Below are 22514 nucleotides of genomic sequence, written 5' to 3' on the forward strand. Positions count from 1 at the left end.
TCTACCCCAAGTGACTGGGCTAACCATATGTGCTACAAGTCACCTGCAGACGCTGAACATTATAATGGAACATTTAGGAGGCAGGAGGGATACGTACTGAGAAAAAAAAAATCAAAAGGCCCAGATCACCATTAACCTGTATTAGTGGGTATATACATTTTTCACCAGCGCAAATCAGTGTACAAGGATCAGGGCGATAGTGAATCAAGCCCTCTGATTATAACTAAAAATAACCTATTAAAACAGTGCACCTGATTCTGCTCGGACACTGGTCTTAGACTTAGGTAACTCCTGATTTACACCAGTGTAAGATCAGAATCAGACCCTACGTGTAAGTGACATTAAGGGGAGGCATACACCAGCCAAAGGAAGAAAGTTCTTATTTAAGGTTTGCTCTGGATCTGTAGGTGTATTGAGGCTGGATTAAACAACCTAGCCCACAAAGAGTTTTATCAAAGTCCTTGTACACTGAGAAATGGTATAGCCCCAGGTTAGCTGCTGTACAAGAGTTGTACAAATCAGCTACAACCACTCTTCCTAAATAAGTCAATAGGGACAAAGCAGGACTGATCAGACACTCAGATTAACTCTTTCTTCTTCTCCGGTTGTATTTATTTTAACCATTTTGCACCATTTATTCCTGGCAGGGCCTGTTTCCCTTCCTATCATTTGTCTGTCTTGTCTATTTAGATGGTAAGTTCTTCCAGACAGGAACTGTCTCTCGCTAGATGTCTGTACAGTGCATAGCAGAATAGGGTCCTGATCTCAATCAAAACAAATGGGACTTACTGCAAAGTAAGGTAGACAAAATCTGGCCCTTAGTTTTTAAATGAAATTCTAAGTAATCCGTTTTTGGTAAAGTACTTTGCCTTCTGTGTGTTCTTGCTAATCCTGAACATTAGTTATTTCTCTCTCCTGAGCAGCTGCAATTATCATGTATTATTATTTATTTGTATTACAGAAGCTCTACACAGGGAGAAAAAACCTGCAGCTGACCCAGGTCAGAGGACTCCAGCTCATGGCACTTGGGCTCTGGGGCTTTCCTTCCTGTGTAGATGTACCCCCAGAGGCCTGGACTGAGATGGAGTCCCCATTGTACTGGCATTATGCAAACACACAGTGAGAGACAACCCCTGACACAAAGTGCTTACAATCTAAACAAACAAAAACAGGCAAATGGTGGGAGGGGAAACAGAGGCACACAGAGGCCCAAGCTCACACAGCAGGTCAGTGGCACAGCTAAGAACAGAGCCAGTTCTCTTGATTCCCAGTGTGCTGCCAGGTCCACAATACCACACTGCCTCCCAGGTTTATTTTTGTATAGCATTCTTCATAGAAATAGTATCACAAAATGCTTCTCAATCACCAGGTCAGTGCTAGCTGGAACGGAGCAGCACTGGGGGGTTTTAAGAACAGGCTAGACAAACACCTCTCAGGGATGATCTATGTTTAGTAGCTAGAGCAAAAAGGACTGGATGCAGGATGCACAGGTCTTATTCTTAATTCCAACATGGATTTGCTGTGTGATCTTAGGCAAGTCAATCACCTCTGACTTTGTTTGCCACTGTGAAACTGGCATTACTGTTCTGTAGCTGTAAACTTTCATTTGCCCTGCAGGGGATTCCATTGAATAACACTGGGTTCCTGTAAATCAGACACTCCTCCGTCCTGTAGTGTTGGGTAGGAATTTACAGCTCCAAACTCTATATTTCCTTATCTCAAAGGGTTATTGTGTGAGGCTTAATAGACCACAGTTTCTAAAGCACTCTAGGATGAAAAGCACTGTACAAGTGCAAAGTATTATTATTAAAGATTATTGTCTAAAGCTTTACTAAAGAGCATTTGATACCAAGTACAAATTTTTTTCCAGCCCTCTAGAACTAAAATGGTATAAAACTAGATTAAAATGTTTTTCTAAAGTAAGTGATAAAGATAATCACAGCCAGGGTACAACTTGCATTCCCTGTTTCAGCTCTTTGTTGCTTTAAGGACATAGATACAAAGGAATTAAAAAAATGAAATAAAAATCACAGTTTATAATAGAATGGCCAATTCATCCTTAAAGAGACACTGTCAACTTTAAATTCGTAACTTAAACAAGCAAATTTCCTTGCTAGTTGGTCTAATCCAGTGGTTCCCAAACTGGGGTTCGTGAACCCCTGGGGGTTCACAAAATGTTACAGGGGGTTCTCAGGAAAAAATTCCCTAATGGTGGACAGAGCTGTCCCTAGGGACCCCGGGCAGCACGGGGCCAGCAGCCCGGAGCCCCTGGACTTCTGAGAGCTACGCATTTCAAAGCAAGCAGATCTATCACACTGAGGAGATTTAAACTTCAAGACTCCATTTCTTATAAGGAAAGGGAGGTGGATATTTTTTGCTGTTTTTAAAATTAATTAGGCAGTTAGTATTGTTTTTAAAATTATTATGAAGAGCAAGTTTAAGCTTTGTTGTAACGTGCGTTGTTTGCCTGGACTGCTCAAGACCTGAATGCTTGTGTAGGAGGAACTCTTTGAGTTGGCGTCTTAAATACCTTCATGCTGTTTCACATCTGATACTCCTTGATGAAACATAGGAGCCTTGTCTCATAACAAGCTTATTCAAAGTGATACATGCTACGAAAATGAGATCTTGGAAGAGTGTTGCCGTTTTCATAATGTAATAAAATTACTGTAATGATAAATAATAATTAATAATAAATAGTGTATAATAAGCATATCATAAAAACAATTTTATATGTCCAAGATCACTGCTTTTATGAATTATACTCATGTAATGGAGAAAATCCCTGGAAATATTCATTTTTAGAAGGGGGTTCGCGAAACTTGACATTTTAGTGAAAGGGGTTCACAGATTGTTAAAGTTTGGGAATCACTGGTCTAATCTTACCCTCAGTCATTCTGGTGTATATCCAGTCTAACCAAACTGACTTCCACTGAGAACAGAACTTGAGCCCTTAACAATAATGTAAACTTAGATGGTTGAAACAGGAAGTATTTTTTAATTTCCAATTTACTTTTCACTAATTACTTTTTGCATTTCTTGCACTGCACAAAGTACAGTCAATGACATTCATGTCATTTTGTTTACAAATCATTGCTCAAAACTGCAATATTTGGTTGCAAATACTGCAGAAGAACATTTTTTGTTTAAAAACAACTATATCTATTGGCAGTTAGAAAGAAAACAAATATTTCTATTGGTTGTAAGTTTGTAAAAGCACATTTTTACAAAGTCTAAAGTTTGGTCCAAATGCAAGTTGATGGTGTTCCTTCACCGAGATTAAAGTTGGGTGGGAAACGATTTTTCCGGCCTGTGAAAAATTTCAAGATTTCAAAAATTTTCCTGTTCTGTATCAGAACAAAACCAAATATCCCAGATGAGTGCCTTAACCACCAGGCAACTGGCTATCCTGGGGTGGATTAAATATTCCTTGGAACGGGGACTCAAACTTGGGTCTCACACATCCCAAGTCAACGCTCTGACTGCTGGACTAGCAAGTCAGTCTTGCTTGGTCTCTCTGACCCAACGAATATATAGTTATTTATACAAAACAGAAGAGCTCAAATAGGAGAGACTGAGCAAGCCCTATCCCAGAACAGCCATTAGCCTGGTGGTTATGCTAACCACTGAGCTATTCTGTAAAGACAAGTTACAGTATTTCCTATGATTGAGAACCAAAAGCATACAGGAGCCATGACAAGGTATTTAGCAAAGTAGGCAGTTAACCTCCATGGTAGAATTTGGTCTCCTGCCATATCAAATATATCTTGTAAATTATGGCAACAAACGTTGGCAAAAGGGACAGGTGATTATGAAGACACAAGATTATATGATAAATCAATAAAATAATTATATAAAGGAAGTTAAAATGTACACAGCCAAAAAAATAAAAGATGTCACTTTAATATGTCAGACACAAGTCAAGGATATGAATATAGCTGAACGCTAGTTTATTTTAGGTTGGTCATAATCTTTAGACACACCTGACATTTTTGTAGCACATAATACACTTTCTTCGCACCTCCAGCTCTGTTTATTTTGCAAAGATCAATTTTTACATTTCTTCTCTCACAGGTATAACAAAGTATTCCTTAGGACTGACTCAACCACAGCAATGCCTCCATTTTAGCAGCATAGATCAATTCTCCCTTCCAGGCTAATGTATCACCAAAAGATGTCCATCTCCACCCCTTTTTGTTCTTTAGTAGAGTCACCATTCAGAAATAAATGCCTCCCTCCCATTCATGGGGTCCACTGATGGATGTGCCAGGACTCCTAAACAGCCTTCCTTTACTGTTCTGCACAATGATCTCGGCAGTAGAAGGTTCAAAAACCCTTCCAATGGACCAGCCCATATTCAGTACAAAATCGATTTACCATGGCTGCAGTCCCCTTTGTGTTTCTGCATCAAGCAAGGAGATTTTATTCTCCTTCATTTTTCTGCTCTGGGTTTCCTCTCCATTGTGCTTGCCTTTGAAGCTTACTGCTGTGTAGAGACGTTAAGACTTCTCGACTACACATGCTTTTCTTTTTCCACTACACAGATAGCCCGGATGGATACCGCACAGTCAATTGAGAGATTTTTGTGCACCCACATTAAAAGGCTTTAATGTCCAGCTATGAAAGGGGATCTTCGTCAACGCTTCCAATCAAAAATGTAATCAATAAAGTCTATGTGAAGCTTCCACACATTATCAGCTTCCTAGATAATAAAGTGGGGAGCCATGCATTCCTTATTCCACTTCAGGTTACTGCAAGAAGTAGTCCCTTTAAGCCTTTATTTGTTTGTTTAGAGAAATAACTGAATTAAGCTCAAGGAAACTGCCCAGCATGGACACAATTCTCTCAACAATTAGGATGAGATTCATGAATCAAAATCAGCACATCCTGCCGTTTTAAAGAGACTAATGAAGAACTCAAGATGACATTTTCACTGTTCTGTGTTCCTTGTTTTTCTTCAGGGAAATCACATCTATTGCATCAATGGAGCCTAATACTCTTTCAGATGACAAACACCGCAATATATTCTCATTAAAATCGTATAAGTTGTTCAACATGGGCTTAGTCCTGTCTCGGCTCTAAAAAAGGGGCAATTAAACAAATAAAATGTTCATGTGATTCGACTTATCCTACCCACATTCTCTTCTGGTTGTGCATTTAAGCTTGGTGTAGTGCAACCAAAGGGGAAAAAAGTGGAAATCTTTAATGAAGCAAAAAAAAATGCCTTACTGGGACCAAATGAAAGGCTTGAAATTACCTTAATTAGTCCAGGGGAATTTCGTGCAAGCCAGAGAAACTGGGAAAGTCTTTTGCAGAGAGACAGACTGAAAACATCAACAGGATCCTGAATAAACACGACTGCACTATGCAACTCTCTGAGTCTGCAGCACAAAAGGCAAAACCAGAGTCTAATTCTACTTCTCTATCTTATGATGTTTCTGAAGACATAACTTCAGGAGGAAAGGCAAGAATGGCACAACACCCACAGGTACAAGTCAGCCCACTCTTTTACCCTAGTCGATCCACTTTGCTGAGATCAAAGTTTCGCCCTCTTTTTAAAATATATATTTATTGCTGGGGAAAGAATCCAGACAGAAGACCATTATTATTATATGTAATTGTGGTAGTGCCTGGAGCCAAGAGCTCCATCACACTAGGCGCTGTTTAAATGTAGAACAAAAAGGAAGCCCCCGCCCCACAGAGCTTACAATCTAAGGATAACGCGAGAGACAACAGGTAGACACAGCAAAGAGATGGCAGAGCACAAGGTTACAATGAGATGACTGTGATCAGTGTAATAAGTGGCAGTCATAGACTAAATCCCTGTTTTGCCACAGAACACATGGAGCCCAGGCAGAAGCGATGAAAGCTTCCCCAACGGGACACTGGCAACATGCCTCAATCCTGACATGGAAGGACCCCCCTGACAGCTGAAAGCACAGTTCAGTCTCCAGGGCCCATTCAATCCATGGCCTACCAAATGCTACCTGAGTTGGTGGAATTTGGGATGCTGAACACACATCAAACAGAAAGCAGACTGAAATCACCACTCATTTCCCTTAAGTAACGAACACTACAGCAATCAGTGGGCAGCGACTTTCAGTTGCTACCAATAAGGGATGGTGTAGTGGGGTGGCTGCCCCACTCCTGCAGAAAAGGGGTCAAAAGCAGCCCTGGAGAGGGCTGCAGCAGGGAAAGGGATTAAGAACAGCTGGGGGAAGCTGACTGGGTAGCTGACTACAGCTGTGGTCAGCTTACTCAGGGCCAGCTGGCACTTATAAGAGGGCTGTGGGCTAGAAGCTAGCAGACTCTCTCTCTAGCTTCTGAGAGAGAAGGACCTGGCTGCCTGGGAGCTGAGCAGGGTACCTAAAGTGGAGCAGGGCTGGGGGAAGGCCAGAGGAGCTGGGGAGCTCCAGCCTGAAAAAAACCCAGGCTGCAGGCCTTGCTAAAGGCCAGGAAAGGTACTGGGGCTACAGAAGTGTAGCCTGGGAATAGGCAGAGGCAGCTGGTCCAACCCCCCTTGCCAATGATGAGTGGTTTACAGACTGCCGTCTGCCCCAGTGAGCAGGGCTAGATGGTGACTGGCAGTAGCCACTGAGGCAAGGTGGGGATAGAGGGTTGGGGGTTCCTCTGGGTGGGGAGACCCAGATTGTGGCGCTTCGGAGCTGGTGAAGAGCTAATTCCTAGGACGACCAGCAGGAGGTGCCACGCCAGTGAGTCGTCACACCCCGCCACAGATGGATTAAAAATCAGCTGAACTAGTGATGAAAGGTTCATAATGCATTACCAACCCCCAGAGCAATCCAGTCCCCTGCAGTATCTTTTTAAGTTCACTGTAGATGCAGTTGTGTTACAAATCTACACTTCTCCAGCACCTTACTCAGAGCACCCAGCGTCTAATTACAGCTTCCTGCCTGCTTTACCTCAAGCTCGCTCTGAAACTAACTTCCAGTGCCGGTGTGTCTTCATTAACACCAGACCATCCAGGGTCTATCAGCAATGGAGCACTTTACTTAAAGGAGATAGCAGAACAAACTGTGCTGACTTCCTCAGGCCATGCTCCCAAGACCTATTCCAAACTCCCACTGCCCTCAAATCAATCTTCTGAACAAACCAAAATTGATCCAGTCCTAGATGCACCTTCCAGAAAGACCAATGCACCCATTTTCTCCTAGAGCCCAGCTCCGTAAGATGCATCACCGTGTGCAATTACTTCCTCACTGGCCACTAAAACATTATTAGGTCCAGGTCAGGATGACCTTGCCAGAACTTCTCAGATGTAGATATAAAACTAGGGCTTGGTGCTTCATCATCCCGACCAGCTGGCTGCTAGTTTGCTCAGCCTGCAAAAAAAACAGCACTGGATCTGAGTGAGGGAATCTGACACTTCTCCAAGAGAAACACAGAGTGCCAGCTTTGAGAGAAAGTGATGGGGTTTATAGAAAGAGACCTTTAGGGAGGCTATATAAAGCCCAGCATTTAGTACTACAAGACAGAGACAAACAAGAGTTTAATCAAAACAAGATTATTACCTTAAAGAAAAAGGCTCCCCCCTACTCTATGTTGCCAAAAATTCTAGTGCCTCCATCAGAATCCCATTCCACAACTCTTGCAGCAATAAAATTTTATCTGCCTCTCCGCTGCAAGTAAGCATCCTCCCCAGGCTTCCCTTAGCAGTTGCTCTATCTCCTCCTCAGAGTCTGTTGAAACAGACTCCTTCAGACTCCCTGCTTGGTCTGTCACGGTTTGCCTTGCTTCTGTCTCTTCCTCTCCAACACCAGACGTCAGCACCTGATGCTCCAGTCGTCTCTGCCAAGCTCCGTCCCAACAAGGAATTTATTTGCTCTTTCTACTGTAAAGAAGACTCTCATCCTGTATTTTTTATTCCTTCCTATCTCTTGCCATCCCACTATTTATCTTCCAATTTTTTTCACCCTGAGCTCAGCCCCTAGTTTCTTTCTGGCACCTGTCCCTCTCCCCTACCTACTCCTCAAAAACAATTAATTTAACCTCTATCCAAGGTCAAAGACTCTAGTGTCTAGTAACACATATTAAGAGTATGCCCCTTATTTAGGATGTGGGAACACAGTCTGATTCTCTATTGGTCTTAACAAAGGATATTTTTCCTCTGTCCCATTTCTCTCTGGATCCTTTTCTGGCTGTGCAAACTTTACATGGAATGAAAATTTCAATAGATGCTACAAGCAAAGTACATTAAAAATATTATTATTTAACATTCATATTGCGATAGCATTTAGAGGGCAACTAGATGAGGGTCCCATTGTGCTAGGCACTGCACAAGCATCTAAGAAACAACAATGCCTGCCACGAAGAGCTGACAGTCTGAAAGATAAGACATACACAAGGATGAGAAGCTGGGGGCAGGGGAGTGAGAGATAGCCACAGTAATGGGATGTGCACCGTTCTTAGCCAGTCAGGCGTGGCAATCACAAGTTATTCCATAGGAAGACCTATACCCTACACAGAACTGTGTGCATTGGAAGCCTTTTTCCTTGAGCAGGATCTGTTCTTCTAAGACGGCTTTTTGAAATGCTAGACTGGAAAACCTGCATGAGTTCAGCTGGCGGCACAAACTCTTAAAGTTGTGGAGAAGCCAAACCTAAGCTTCTTCAGACTCCTGAAGCGAAGCTTGAAATAATCCCTGAAACTACGGTCTCCCCAGCTCTTGGTCCCCTAATGATAGCATCTTCTCCCAATCGAGGCAACCGAGAGGTATTTAGAGCTAATCAAGTTGGGGCTTGATCATCTTTTTCTCCTCTTCATACCTGGCTTATAGAATGTGGATTTTTTTTTTTTTCTTTTTTTTTGGAGGGGGTTGGGTTTATTAAGCGGGGGAAACCCTTCCAACCAAAAGCCTTGTCATGTTATCAAAGATTTCACCCTGGCATGCTGCGGTGAAATCAATGTTCCACACAAGTGATGAATTGTTCCCCTCCCTCCCCAAACTCTGGATGTGCCATAAAAGCCGCAGAGCTATGCAGCCTGTGTTAGTGACTCTGCTGTATGGCTTCAGGCTGCGATAATGGGAATTACTCATTCAAAACTGTTACATATCAACTAAACTGTTACCAACCAAAACAAATCAGGATCATTTTATCCCGGGAAACTGCTTGTGCTACCATGAAATGTATTTACTGTAAAATAAATGTTTGGGGTTTTTTGTTTTTTTTTTACAAGAGCTCAATCGTTTGTTTTATAGGAAACACACGAGGTTGTTTTTTAGGCCAGTTTTAGAGAGGCACAAATCAATAACTAGTCTTCTTACACTCCCACTATAAACTACCCTATGCTACCAGGGGCAAATTTGCTCCTGTGCAGACAGCCAGCACAAGGTATATGAACCACTTAAGTCTTATTCAATCCCTGTTTTGAATTTAAAATGCAGATATTAACCTATATTATACCTACACTATTCTACAGTAACTTGCCCAAATACTGCAATTTCACTCTTGAAAGATGCAATACTTTGGTACGGAAGAACATAATGTTGTCTCCTTTACTAAAGGTCACGTAAGAACACCCAGGAGTACTAGCAGAAGGAGAGCAAACATGAAATACTTTTTCAGCAGTGTCAAGGGATTTTCAGCTCATTTCTGGCCAGGTCTTAGGAACAAACATTTCATCTGCTTTCACAGAACTTCTCATTACTGAGTCCAAGAAAAAAAAAATTGCCCTAAGCAAACAAACAAACTTCTGCCAGTAGGTCAATTTTGGTGGAATGTTGATTCTTTGCTCAGTAACACCAACATAAATAAGGAGCAAGTCCCTAAAGACAATGAACTGATGTTGGTGCAGAGCAAGAGGAGAATCATAGCACAAGTACACCGACGTCTTCTGGGCACCCTGGAATCAGAGTAGTGGGAAGCAAGAGACAGAGAAAAATAAGCAAACTAAAGCCAAAATATGCTCCACATCCTTTTGCAGCACAAGGAATCAGAGGCAATGCTGATTGTAACAAATGCGAGGTGCATTTTTTCTGGTCTGTGTAAAGCATGTTTAATGGCCCTGGCTGTAACTTGCAAGTAATAAGAACATTAGTCTTCATTCCCCACACATAAAATGCCTGACAGGGTTTTATCAAATAAAAAGCCAATATGCCACAGTTATCAGTAAGTGACTTCAGCAGCTACTTAAATTCTCAGTTTTTGACTCCTACTCTAAATGTCTGCTGACAAAGCCCAAAGCCCTGGCAATTGTTTCACCGTTTACATTCCAAGGTGAGGGGTGGGGAATGGCCGCCTGAAAAGTTATCTGGGAAGAGGGCTGACAACCAGCGGCTGACAAACATCACAGAAGCTGCACTTTTCACACATGAAGGTAAAGTGCTAGGTCCTCAGCTGATGTAAATCAATGCAACTCTGTTGACTGCAGTGGAGCGTCACTGATTTACATCAGGTGGGGTTGTGGTCCAAACACATACAGTGTCAGAAAGTGAACCTCCAAACTCTTCTTACTGCACCCTAATAGTGCACCACAGAGAGCACTGACTTCAATGAGGCTTCACACAGCGGTAAGCAATATGACCCCAATTGAGCAAAACATTAAAGCATATCCTGAAGTCCATCCATATTCAGCAAAGCATGTCAGCATATTCTTAACTTTAAGCAAGTCCAAGAGGAACTTGAGCACCTGTTTAAAGTTAAGCACGTGTTTAAGTGCTTTATAGAACGCAGATGGACTCCTGAATAGAGACCTTACCTCTGTAGTGAGTGTTTGGAGGAAGGAGTCCTTAGAAAGGAATGCGGACTCCAGACACACACTTTGACACTTCTCATATTTTCCCCTACATCCTAGATTTCAAGAATCCAGAAGCTCCGGCAACCTCTTGGATAAAATCTGGGAAGAACCTGAAATTCAATTTTCAGGTCCAGATCTGAATTTTTCGAAAGGTGAGTGTATTCAGATGGAGGGTTTGATTTGGGCACAGACGTCAGATTAAAAAAAAAAAAAAAACCCGATGACAACAAGAATCAGGGTTCCCTCAGTATTCAACCTTCTATAACTGAAACACAAGGAACCACAATTTCGTATGATCTTGATGAAAACCAGATTTGCTAAAAAGCAGGTCCAAGATACTAACAAGATTTGTCAGATCTTCAGCACACAGTACATCCGTCACATAAGCCATTTATTATGGAATGGCATTAGAACTCTGGGCTGAGAGTAAGGGATTTTAGGTGTAGCTATGGTAGGTAATTTAGGAATAGATTTATATGTTAATCTGCTAATAAAAAAATGTATCATTCTGATAAAATATGTGACATTCATAACTAAACTATAATCCACATATTGAGGTTTGCTTCTGCTCTACTATATAAGGTGTTGATTATGTTTTAAAAAAATAACTGGACGTGCCTGAAAAATAAGAAATAAATGTTTTATCTAGGTATTTATACCACATCACACACAGTGGTAACTGAATATCTGAAACAGACAAGCCACATTCAAAACACTTGCAGTTAACTACAACTTAAAAACTATTTTCTTCTGTAAAAGTTACATTCTTGAAAATTTCAAAATGCAACTGATTTTAATGCAGCCTCACTAGTAAATAAAGCTATGAAAAAGGTCCAAAACTCATCTGCGTTTTGTGTTGAATGACAAACCTGGAACTCAGACCAGATTCTATTAAAGGTTTGCTAAAATTTGTGGACTTTGGAGGAAACTTGGACCTGCTTTTGAGCAAATCTGGTTTTACATCAAGATCATATAAAATTGTGGTTCCTGTTGTTTCAGTTACAGCAGGTTGAATACTGAAGGGAACCCTGATTTGGAAATATTTTTGCAAATAAATACAAATTAAAATAATAATGCTACTCTTAGATAGGCCTTTCTTCTGTAGCTCTAAAACCACTTTACAAAGGATCATTATCCCCATTGTACAGATGGGGAAACTGTGACAAGGAGCTGAAATGACTTGCCCAAGGTCGCTCAGCAGGCCAGTGACAGAGCTGGGAACAGACCGCATGTCCCAGTGCAGTAGTTTGTCCAGTAGGCAACACTACCTCCCAAGTTGAATTTAATAATATCATTCCACTCATCACAGTAATCATTTGCAAGTATCCTGCTGAGTACTGGTCCTTCATGAAAATGTTTCTGAACCCTTAAAGTTCCATGAATTTTAACATGAATGAAAATTTGGATGAAAATTTCTACTGAAAACTGCATTATTCACTATTCATCATTTGTTATGCTTATAAATGTTTATGCAACTGTCCAGGGAAATACTGGAAGTCAGATTCTGCCACCTCTACTTACACAGAGTAGTGCCTTAATATGTGGAATGCTTGCAGAGTAAGGTACCAATCAACATATGTAAGGGAGGCAGTGTCAGGCCTCGAATAGTAGGAAATAAAGCAAACAGGATGTGTTTAATTCTTGTTTTTGATTCAAGACCAGAAATACAAATCTTGTTCATTCTGTTGCAGGGAGAGATGTTCAGGACCGATGGAGACATTTTATTACCATTAACTGCAACCCGTTGATAGGTACTATTGATTTACCAGTGGTTTTGCCCTAGAGTTAGTGATCCCTCCACAGAGAAGTGTCAGAGGGAGAGTGTCTGTAGCAAGAGCAGTTCAGTTGAAGAGCTGGATCTGGGACGTGCAGCTGTTTCTGACTGTCAGATTAAGAGAGAAAAAGTGAAGCAGGGTAAAGTACCTTCTCTCAATGGAAATACTGATCGCTAAGAAGGGCAGTTTAACTAGTAAAGAAATGTATATCAGCTTTTCCTCTGTACTTGAGCTTTGCACATATCTGCTCCTTTACAGAGTGGTCCAAATGCCACTGAAGTCAGTGGAAAGAGTTCAACGATTTCACTGAGTCTTGGATCAGGCCGTATGGGCTTGGGCCCTGATTCAGAAAAGTGCTTGAGCACATGGTCAATGGGATTTAGGCACTGAAGTTAATGGGACAACTCGCCTGCTGAAAGTTAAGAACTTTCTTACAAGTAAAATTTTCAAAAGCCCCTAAGTGATTTAGGAGCATACGTCCCATTGACTTTCACTTAGGGTAAAATTTTCAAAAACACCTAACTGCTTTGCTGAACAGGTACCATATTTACCTGCTTGAGGGATGGACTGAATTAAGGCCTAGATTCTGATACCCTTACTCACACTGAAAAGTACCTTACTCCACAGATAAGCCACTAAAGACAATGTTGTTACTAAGATGCTTTTTTCCCTCGGTATGAGTAAGGGCCTCCATTCTGCAAGTCTGGACCAGGTATTTATTTTGCCATTTAATATGTAAATACTTTATGGCTCAACTCCCTATTTTTTTAATGGCACCCATTTATAAAAGGGGCAAGTATTCTTGAAACAGTTTTAAAGTTGCCTTCATGAAATAATGTCATCAATATACATGATGCGCTCATACCCTGCAGTGCTGTGAGCCGAGCTGGGCAAAATGGTTTGGATGAACAGGTTATACTTGAATAGTCATCTGAGGAGGACTTGAACTTGGGTCTAACACGTGAGAGTCCTAACTACCATGGTACAGAGTCATATATTTCCTTCTCTCCCTCCTTCCGCCCCCAATGACTATTCAAGTATTTTATACACAGTGGAATAGCATCAACAGGAGAGACAGAGAGCCCTGCCCCCAGAATCCCCCAAAACCCTGTGATTAGGGCACTCTCTTGGGAGGTAGAACACCCAAATTCAAACCCCTGCTCCCCATCAGGCAGAGAGGGGGATTGAAAACGGGTCTCCCACATCATGGGTGAGTGGCCTAACCACCAGGCTAAAGTTATAGGTGGCAGCAGTCACAGCCTCACCTCCCTTCCCACTTTGTTAATCTAGCCCCTTTAAAAATACCAAGGAACAAAACGTGTCAGGTCAAGCCAAGTTTCATTCGATGCCCAACTGACTTTCTAGATACACTGAAAATTTCAGAAGTTTTCCATTTCAGTTCAGGTCAAAACAATTCCCACTCCCCACCTCCCCGAACTGCCAGTGAACCGAAAAATCAGTTATTCCCCCAGCTCTAGTTGTGAGTACTCTCAATGAAGTCAGTAGGACCTGGGGGTATTCAGTACTCAGGGCCTAGTGGGAAATGTGTGCCAGGCAGAGTGATTTTATATATGCTGGCAAATGTCCTTGTTTAGTCCTTTTAAGAGGCCCAAATTAGTCCAGTGTATTTTTTTAAACGCGCCATGAAGATTTTGTTTTTAAACGGACACTTTCCACCTAATCTATTAATTGTGAAGTCTAGTATAAACATCCCCCTTACTGGCCTCTCTGTGAAAGCTGGGGATTAGAGGGTAACCCTGTTCCTGGCTCTTGCATAAATTGAACAGTGTGTGCTATACATGCATATCATTGCCTAGGTTTAAAAAAATGCCCAATATTTATGAAACATAATGCATACGTGAGAGCTGCTTTCAGGGTGGAAAAGGAAGATGTATGGATTTCATGTTAAAGGGACATTAGCAGATTTAAAAAAACCTGTATGTTTTACAGGCAAATTTCCAGAGTTCTGCCAGAATTTTAAAAAGCTACAAGATTTTCAATAGTGACTAATGTTTTTAGGTATCCAACTTGAGGTACCTTAAAGGGACTGATTTTCAGAAAGTCTTGAGAACTTGTCCCCTGGAAGTTCAGCTTCATTAAGATAGGCACTAAAACATTGAGACACCCAAAATCATTAGTGATTCCTGCAATATCTTGGCCCCAGCTCACTGTTGGCCATTAGCACAGACTGTTAATATTTTTCATTTCTCTCAGCTTGGGTAGGACAAGAATAGTTTCCCCTTTGTTTCTAATCCATTTTGCTTCCTGGTTCTCAAGCACAGGCCCGGTGCTGCAGCTCTTGGAAGGGCAAACAGGGGAAGGGAATGTTTAACTTCAAATGAAAATCTAAAGCCACCCCTGAACCAGAAGTGAACCTTGGATCCTGGCAGGACAGAGGGGACCAAAGCAACCTACTCTGGAGAAGAGACAGGAGATAAAGAGCGGAGAGTGAACGCAGAGGAAGAGAAAAGAAAAGGACAGTCTTTACTGTCTCCTTAACAGCTCCCAAAGACTCACATGTCCTCCTCCCCACCAAAGCCTGCCATATCTTACCCTTACCTCCTCAAAGTGTCCCCGCCAGCATCCTCCTGCACTCACCCCTTGAAACACACCCCACAAAAACCTTCCCATACCCATGCCCGACCCGCCACCAAAATCCTATCCTATTTATCAGGAAACATTCATTGTTGAGACATCTTTCATTGCACAAACCATACCAGTAATGTGCTCCCCGAAAACAAGGATGTGAAACAAGTTTTCATCATATGGGCAAGACATTTGTTATAGTTTGTCTTTGTAATTGTAATTTCAAGATCCTAGCTCCATATTTTATGTATTGGGGGGTAATGTTCTATTCCAGTTTAAAATGGATTGTATCTCATGTCAGTATAGCACATTTTTGTTGTTGTGCTGTGAGCTTACAAGCATTCATTGCAATGCTGTATGGGATAGAGCTGGGCAATTTTTTCCTCCAGCAAATAGTTTATTCACTGAAAAATGCCTTATGGGAGAACCAAGTTCAAATCCCTGCTCCACTATTTATGTAGATATGTATCCAGAATGGAACAGCTTCAATAGGAGAGACAGAGAGACCCACAGCAAACTATAGCCCAACCGCTAGGGTGCTTCCCCCACAATGTGGAAAACCCAAGTTTAAATCCCTGTTCCACAAGCAGCGGAGTGGGGAATTGAACCCAGATCTCTCACATCTCAGCTGAGTGCCTCAACCACTGGACTACAGGTCGGAAGGAAGACAGTTACAGCAATGCCATTGCCTCCTCCGGCTGTTTTATTTCATTTCCTTTGCTTTTACAGTAAAACGTGCCCAGAAAATACACCAAGCTGTTTGTTTGGACACAAAACAAAACAAAAAATTCAACTTTTTCTATTCACTGAAATTCTTCAGATTTTGTGTGTTCAGTTCAGGTTGAAACAATTTTAATTTTTGTTTTTTGCTATTTTTCAGAGCTGCCAGCAAACTGAAAATCCAGCTATGTGGAAAGAGAGAAACCAAAGTCCCAGAAGGCCTTCAAGTTTCCAAACCAAACAGCACCAAGAAGGTTTACTCTAGCCTTGTGAAATAGTAGCTAGAGCCCTGCACGGATACAATTTTATATTCACTGATATCCACATCCGCAGATATAAATTTGTATCCGCGCAAGGCTCTAATGGTAACTACAGAATTTTCAAGGGCATAAGAATTTCCTTTGAATGGAAACAGTGAATAATGTAATGTATATGATGAGTGACTTTGTCACCTGTTCAACAGTAGGAAATGTTCATTTTCTGAGTCGAGAAAAGACGGTGCAGGGAGGATGCATTAATCAGAGTTAGCCACTAAATCTACAACATTACAGAAGGAGAGAGATTTTCAAGCACCCAGGTCAGTGGGCCAGGTAACAGTGTCACTAGGATATTGCTCCAGTGTTGCCAGGCTCATTGGAAAAAAAAAAAAACTACACTTCTACCTCGATATAATGCTGTCCTCAGGAGCCAAAAAGTCTTACCACGTCATAGGTGAAACCGCGTTATATCAAACTTGATTTGATCCGCCGGTGCGCGCAGCCCCGCCCCCCCAGAGCGCTGCTTTACCGCGTTATATCCGAATTCGTGTTCTATCGGGTGGCGTTATATCGGGGTAGAGGTGTACTAAGATCAGCCTCCTTTGTGGCAAAAGCACTGAAGGGGCTTGACTCTTGTCTGTGGGTGCAGAGTGACTGACATTTACACTCACCCTTTACCCACAGTCAGCTGTGGCCATGGGGGGTGGCAGGGAAGGCAGCTTTAAGCTCAGACTAGTAGTCAATCGGATCCCCTCCATTAAAATTTTAGTTATAAGTTAGGGACGCATAGGTTGGAAGTGACGGAGGAGGAGAAGGACCTCGGAGTCCTGGTTGATCGTAGGATGACTATGAGTCGGCAATGTGACGTGGCTGTGAAAAAAGCTAATGCGATTTTGGGATGCGTCAGGCGAGGTATTTCTAGTAGGGACAGGGAGGTGCTGCTTCCGTTATACAAGGCGCTGGTGAGACCCCATCTGGAGTACTGTGTGCAGTTCTGGTCTCCTATGTTTAAAAAGGATGAACTCAAACTGGAACGGGTACAGAGAAGGGCCACTAGGATGATCCGAGGAATGGAAAACCTTTCCTATGAAAGGAGACTCGAGGAGCTCGGTTTGTTTAGCCTAACCAAAAGAAGGCTGAGGGGGGATATGATTGCTATCTTTAAATATATCAAAGGGATTAATACCAAGGAGGGAGAGGAATTATTTCAGCTCAGTAGTAATGTGGACACGAGAACGAATGGATATAAACTGGCCGTGGGGAAGTTTAGGCTTGAAATTAGAAGAAGGTTTCTAACAGTCAGAGGGGTGAAATTTTGGAACAGCCTTCCGAGGGAAACGGTGGAGGCGAAAGACCTTTCTGACTTCAAGATTAGGCTTGATAAGTTTATGGAGGGAATGGTTTGAAGGGATAACGTGATTTTAGTCAATTAGGCATTAACGTGCCATCGCGGGTAAAATGAGGATCCGGCTGTAGAATCTTGCCTGTATGCTCGGGGTACTGCTGATCGCCATATTTGGGGTCGGGAAGGAATTTTCCTCCAGGGTAGATTGGCAGAGGACCTGGAGGTTTTTCGCCTTCCTCCGCAGCATAGGGCAGGGCTCGCAGGCTGGAATATTCTGTTGTGGGTGGGTCAGCTTTTGTGGCCTGCATCATGCGGGAGGTCAGACTAGATGACCATATTGGTCCCTTCTGACCTAAAAGTCTATGAGTCTATGAGTCTAAGGCTAGCCTAGAAGATGCGCTGAATCAGGGTCTCTTCTGCACGTCCTGGCTCTGCCCCTACTCAGCACACAGTTCCTACTCGGTGGGCAGTGCTGCCCAGTTCAACCTCAGCAAGGCAGGGCTGGGGTTGGGGACTTGCACCACGTTATCCCCACTTTCAGGCAGATTTGGTGCCACTGGCAGCCTGCAACATGGGTTCCAGTGAGAAGTGAATCAGATCCACTGGTAGGAGAAAAGACCCTCCCAATACATGTTGAACTGTAGGATCCGGATTATATTTTAAAAGAGCTGCTAACACTTCCATACAAAACAGTCTCCATTTTGTTATTTTCTAAACTTTGCCTGCCTGCCTGCCTCCCTCCCCCTTCTATTGAACTGAACTTAGAATCCCCTTAATTTCTCGACTTGATTGTCTATTCTTTTCTTTAAAATGATGTATATGGAGGGGTGGGGTGTTCTCTGAGCAGCATTATGTGCTTCACGGATGCAAGCCAAGTAGCTACTTAGGCAACCACCAGGTCTGGAAACAATCGTTTCCATCATTCCCAACACGTGTGTCCGCATAATTCCATGCTCTCATTGTCATGCAAAGAGTTTTGTAGAAATGGCCGGATACACCCAGAAAGCAGGAACAAACTAAGCTCATTATGTTAATCAGAGATCCCACCACATCCTCCACTTGCATACAGGAGGGCTTTCAATTTTAGGCAGTGTAGCGTGCAGGGCATTGTGGAAGAAATCTACCCCAGTGCAGGAAGCCTGCACAAAGCTCTAGCCATTGTTGAAGCCCCACTGCAGCACTGCCCGCAGGAGACTCTCAACCAGGTCGGGATGTAGGGGACCCCAGCGGGTAACCAGAACAACAGGCTGTGATAGCCCCTCTGGGAATCAGCCCTCTACAGAGAAACACTATTTCACCACCACCACTAGGCTCCCATCTCTTCTATATCCCATTGGAATTCTTCTGGCACACGTAACCTACCATCCTTGAAAGGGAAAGTTCTGTTAGATGAGGTCAACTTTTAGAGTTCGTTCCACTGTCACTTGTACTTCATAGAATAAAAAAGGAAGATGCACGGGAATTAAGTGTGTGACTGCTAAATAGCTATGCTGCCCTCCATCCACACTTAATGTCAAGAGACTCGCATGCAAGGAAACAGGGTGTGGCAGGTGCTTTGCCCAGCCATGATGAATACTGCCCATTGGTCAGAGCATTTTAGCCAGACTCTACGTGGGCAAGGGCGCCTTGGAAGTCAACAGGGCATCACTCAGGCACCTGCACTGAGTGAGATGCCATAATGAGGCCTTGGACTCTAAAGTCTTTGGGGGTAGGTGCCCACATTTTGATCTGTCTAACAAGAGCAAGGCACATCTTTTGGTGCCTACAGAAAACAAACAAACAATCTATACCCCAGCATATTTGTTACTGACACTCTGTTACTTTTAAATTAATTAATTAATTAATTATTAATTTTTGCTGCACCTTTCAGTTCCAGATTCAAGCTGGAGGGGGGGAAATCTTGCTCATCCCATTGGCTGTTTGTAAGCCTTTTCAGTCCAGTGCAGACAAGCCTCCTCCTCTACCATTGGGTGGTGGGTGACACACATTTACAACCAGCTGTGCCTCTGAACGCCTGCAAGTCCTATCTTGTTTTTAGTAACACATTCAGCTCCTCAGCATTCCATGCTCCCACGGGCACAACAAAAGCAGAGAGCGGTGATGGACAAGAACTATTAAAGCCATCCCTGCAAGCTGCTGACCTCTGCACCAAGGAAAGCCAAAGATTTCTTTGTATGGTTTTATTTAAGCTGCACCAGTTATCAGTCATGCTACCTGCTTTGTTTCTTTAAGATGTCATATTTTCAGCACCCACCCATCCCATCACCACCAAAAACACTCAAGAATGGAGAGCAAGGAAGTGCTATCCAAATGGCCAAGCACTGGAATGCCCTCCCCTTTAGCATTATCTTCTCAGTGAGAACAAAATAGTCTAATTCTTCCCTCTGCCACTCTGAACGCATATTGACAGCATACACCAAGCGATTCCAGTAGCACGTTCATGAACGAGTCAAGCAAAACGATTGGGTAAAAAATGAACAGACGTACCTGGATAAGAGAAACATTGTGTAGACTAAGTCTGAAGAGGTAGTTCCTGCATGAGAAAGAAGAAATAAAAAAAAAGTTGTTAGATTCAGGAGAACTTTTTAAAAAAGGAAGGGCGGGGGAGAAGAAAGTGAGGGAAAATCATATACTTTCGGCTAAAATGTATGGTTATGCATTTATACAGGCAGCAAGGCTTTCCAAGAAAAGTGTCCACGTGATCCACCGAAAGAACAAAAAGAAATACTAAAATGGTGCCTCTTGTTTCACAGAAATGTAGGGCTGGACTGGACCTCTAAAGGTCATCTAGTCCAGGCCCTGGCACTAAGGCAGGACCAACTAAACCTAAACCATCCCTGACAGGGGTTTGTTCAACCTGTTCTTAAAAACGTCTAATGATGGGGATTCCACAACCTCTCTTGGAAGGCTATTCCAGTGCTTCACTGTCCTTACAGTCAGAAAGATTTTCTTAATCTTTAACCTCAATCTCCCTTGCTGCAGAGTAAGCCGATTACTTCTTGTCCTACCATCAGTGGACATGAACAATTGATCCCCATCTCTTTATAACAGCCCTTAACATATCTGAAGAGTGTTATCCGGTCCCCCTGACTCTTTTCTCAAGACAAAATATATCCAGGGTTTTTGTTGTAACATTTCCTCATAGGTCTGGTTTTCAAACCTTATTTCTCCTCTGGATTCTCTCCAATTTGTCCACATCTTTCTGAAAGTGTGGCACCCAAAACTGGACATGATACTCCTGCTGAGGCCTCAGCGCTGGCAAACACATCAGGACAATTACCTCCCTTTGCCTGTCTTGTCATGAACTTTGTAACAAAACTCAGAGCCAATTTGTAGCCAAACTTTCCAAAGCCTTTAATGGAGATGTACAAAGAAACTTGAACAACTAGGGGCTTGATTCAAAATCTTCAGCTGGCCCAAGGCCTATGCTGCTACACTCCTGTTTGCTTCTGGGAGTGGGGATGAGATGGAATCTGCAGACCTGGGCTCAGAAGAGCAGGGAAAAGGGCAGCTGCATTCTGCTAGGTGTTCTCCACACACACAAAATTTGCAGCGAAATCAGTGCAAGGGCCTGTGGCCTGAACCTGTGGTCCATGTGGAAACTCCCCATGCCCCCACACCCAAGCCATGATGTAGAATCTTCCCAAGCAAAGAGGATTCTGGGGCAGAGGCAGACGGGTCCTGACATGATAGTTCTTGCTGCCAAGTGTTAAAGGGGGCAAGGGGATGGCCAGATGGCTATCGGAGGCAAAGGGCCTAGGCATCCCCACGACACTTTCATGATGTGTGAAGAGCTAAAAGAAAGATTCACAGATTACAGAAAAAAAGGAAACAATCATTTGTGTTATGCAGGTGTTTATGCTTAATAACCTTGACTTAATGCATTCACATTTCCACCCATGTCTAATGAATACATTCAATATAGTACAATCATAAATATAATAAATAGAGAAAGATATAGTGTGATCCAGTGGCTGGAAGCTGAAGCTAGACAAATTCAGACTGGAAATGAAGCACAACTTTTTGACATGGTAATTAACCACTGGAACAATTTATCAAGGGTTGTGACAGATTCTCCATCACTGACAATTTTTAAATCAAGATTGGATGTTTTTCTAAAATATATGTCATTTATTTTGGGGAAGTTGTATGGCCTGTGTTATACAGGAGGTCAGATTAGATGATCACAATGGTCCCTTCCACTCACCTGCACAGGAATAACCGACATAGAGGAGCATGAGACTCTTAAATGACCCTCATCAAAGCATGTCACAGACGATACTAAATGAATGATTTCCTGAGAAGTATTTAGGCAGTGTGGCCTAACGGAGCACTAGACTGGGATTCAGGATACTTGGGTTCTAGTCCCAGCTCTGCCACGGGCCTGTGGAGAGACCTTGGGGAAGTCACTTCCCTCCCTCTGCCTCAGTTTCCCCATATGTAGCATGGGGATAATGACACTGACTTCCTTTGCACAGAGCTTTGAAATCTCAACTCTGTTCACCTACTGATGAAAAGAGCTAGGTATTATTAATTATTATTATTATTATTAGCAAAATGTGTCCAATGTATCTTTCCAAGTTCTCACTTAAGAGCATCTCCCCAAATCCAGCATTTCTTTTGTATACTGAAAACATCCTTCCCTTCTCTTACAGCTGCATAACCTCCCAGATACTCTGTTATTAAACTGTTTCTCATCAGCCACAGACTTAGGGCTTGTCTACACTGTGCAGCAATGTGCACTACCAAGGTGTGATTCCGAAAGCACACTAACACGTTGTGCACTACCTGGTCCGCACCGGGAGGCTGCATGCACACTAGAAGTTCCCCAGTGCACTGTATTGCAGTGCTGTTTCAAACAGCAGGATGTTAAAGCATGCTAGGGAAATTTTAGTGAAAACCAGCAGAGTCTACACAGACCAGTCAGTGCGCTTAGAAATCACATTGTTGTAGTGCACGTTGCCACGCTGTGTAGAGAAGCCCTTTAACAAATATTCAATGTTTCACAGACCCATGGCACGAGGGTTACACACAGGGGTGAAAGTAAGACGGTACGGGCTGGTACAGTGGCCA

General features: G+C 42.7%; 1 protein-coding gene across 1 annotated transcript in view; it reads right to left on the reverse strand.

The window, feature by feature from the left end:
• Positions 1-22514, reverse strand: part of SEMA5B (semaphorin 5B) — a 163460-nt gene that overhangs the window by 109376 nt on the left and 31570 nt on the right. The window contains exon 3 of the mRNA XM_065413429.1: positions 19929-19974. Coding sequence (XP_065269501.1) covers positions 19929-19974 — 46 coding nt within the window. The remainder of the gene's footprint in view (positions 1-19928; positions 19975-22514) is intronic.

This window comes from Emys orbicularis, chromosome 11 (assembly GCF_028017835.1).
Source record: "Emys orbicularis isolate rEmyOrb1 chromosome 11, rEmyOrb1.hap1, whole genome shotgun sequence".
Lineage (NCBI taxonomy): Eukaryota > Metazoa > Chordata > Testudines > Emydidae > Emys > Emys orbicularis.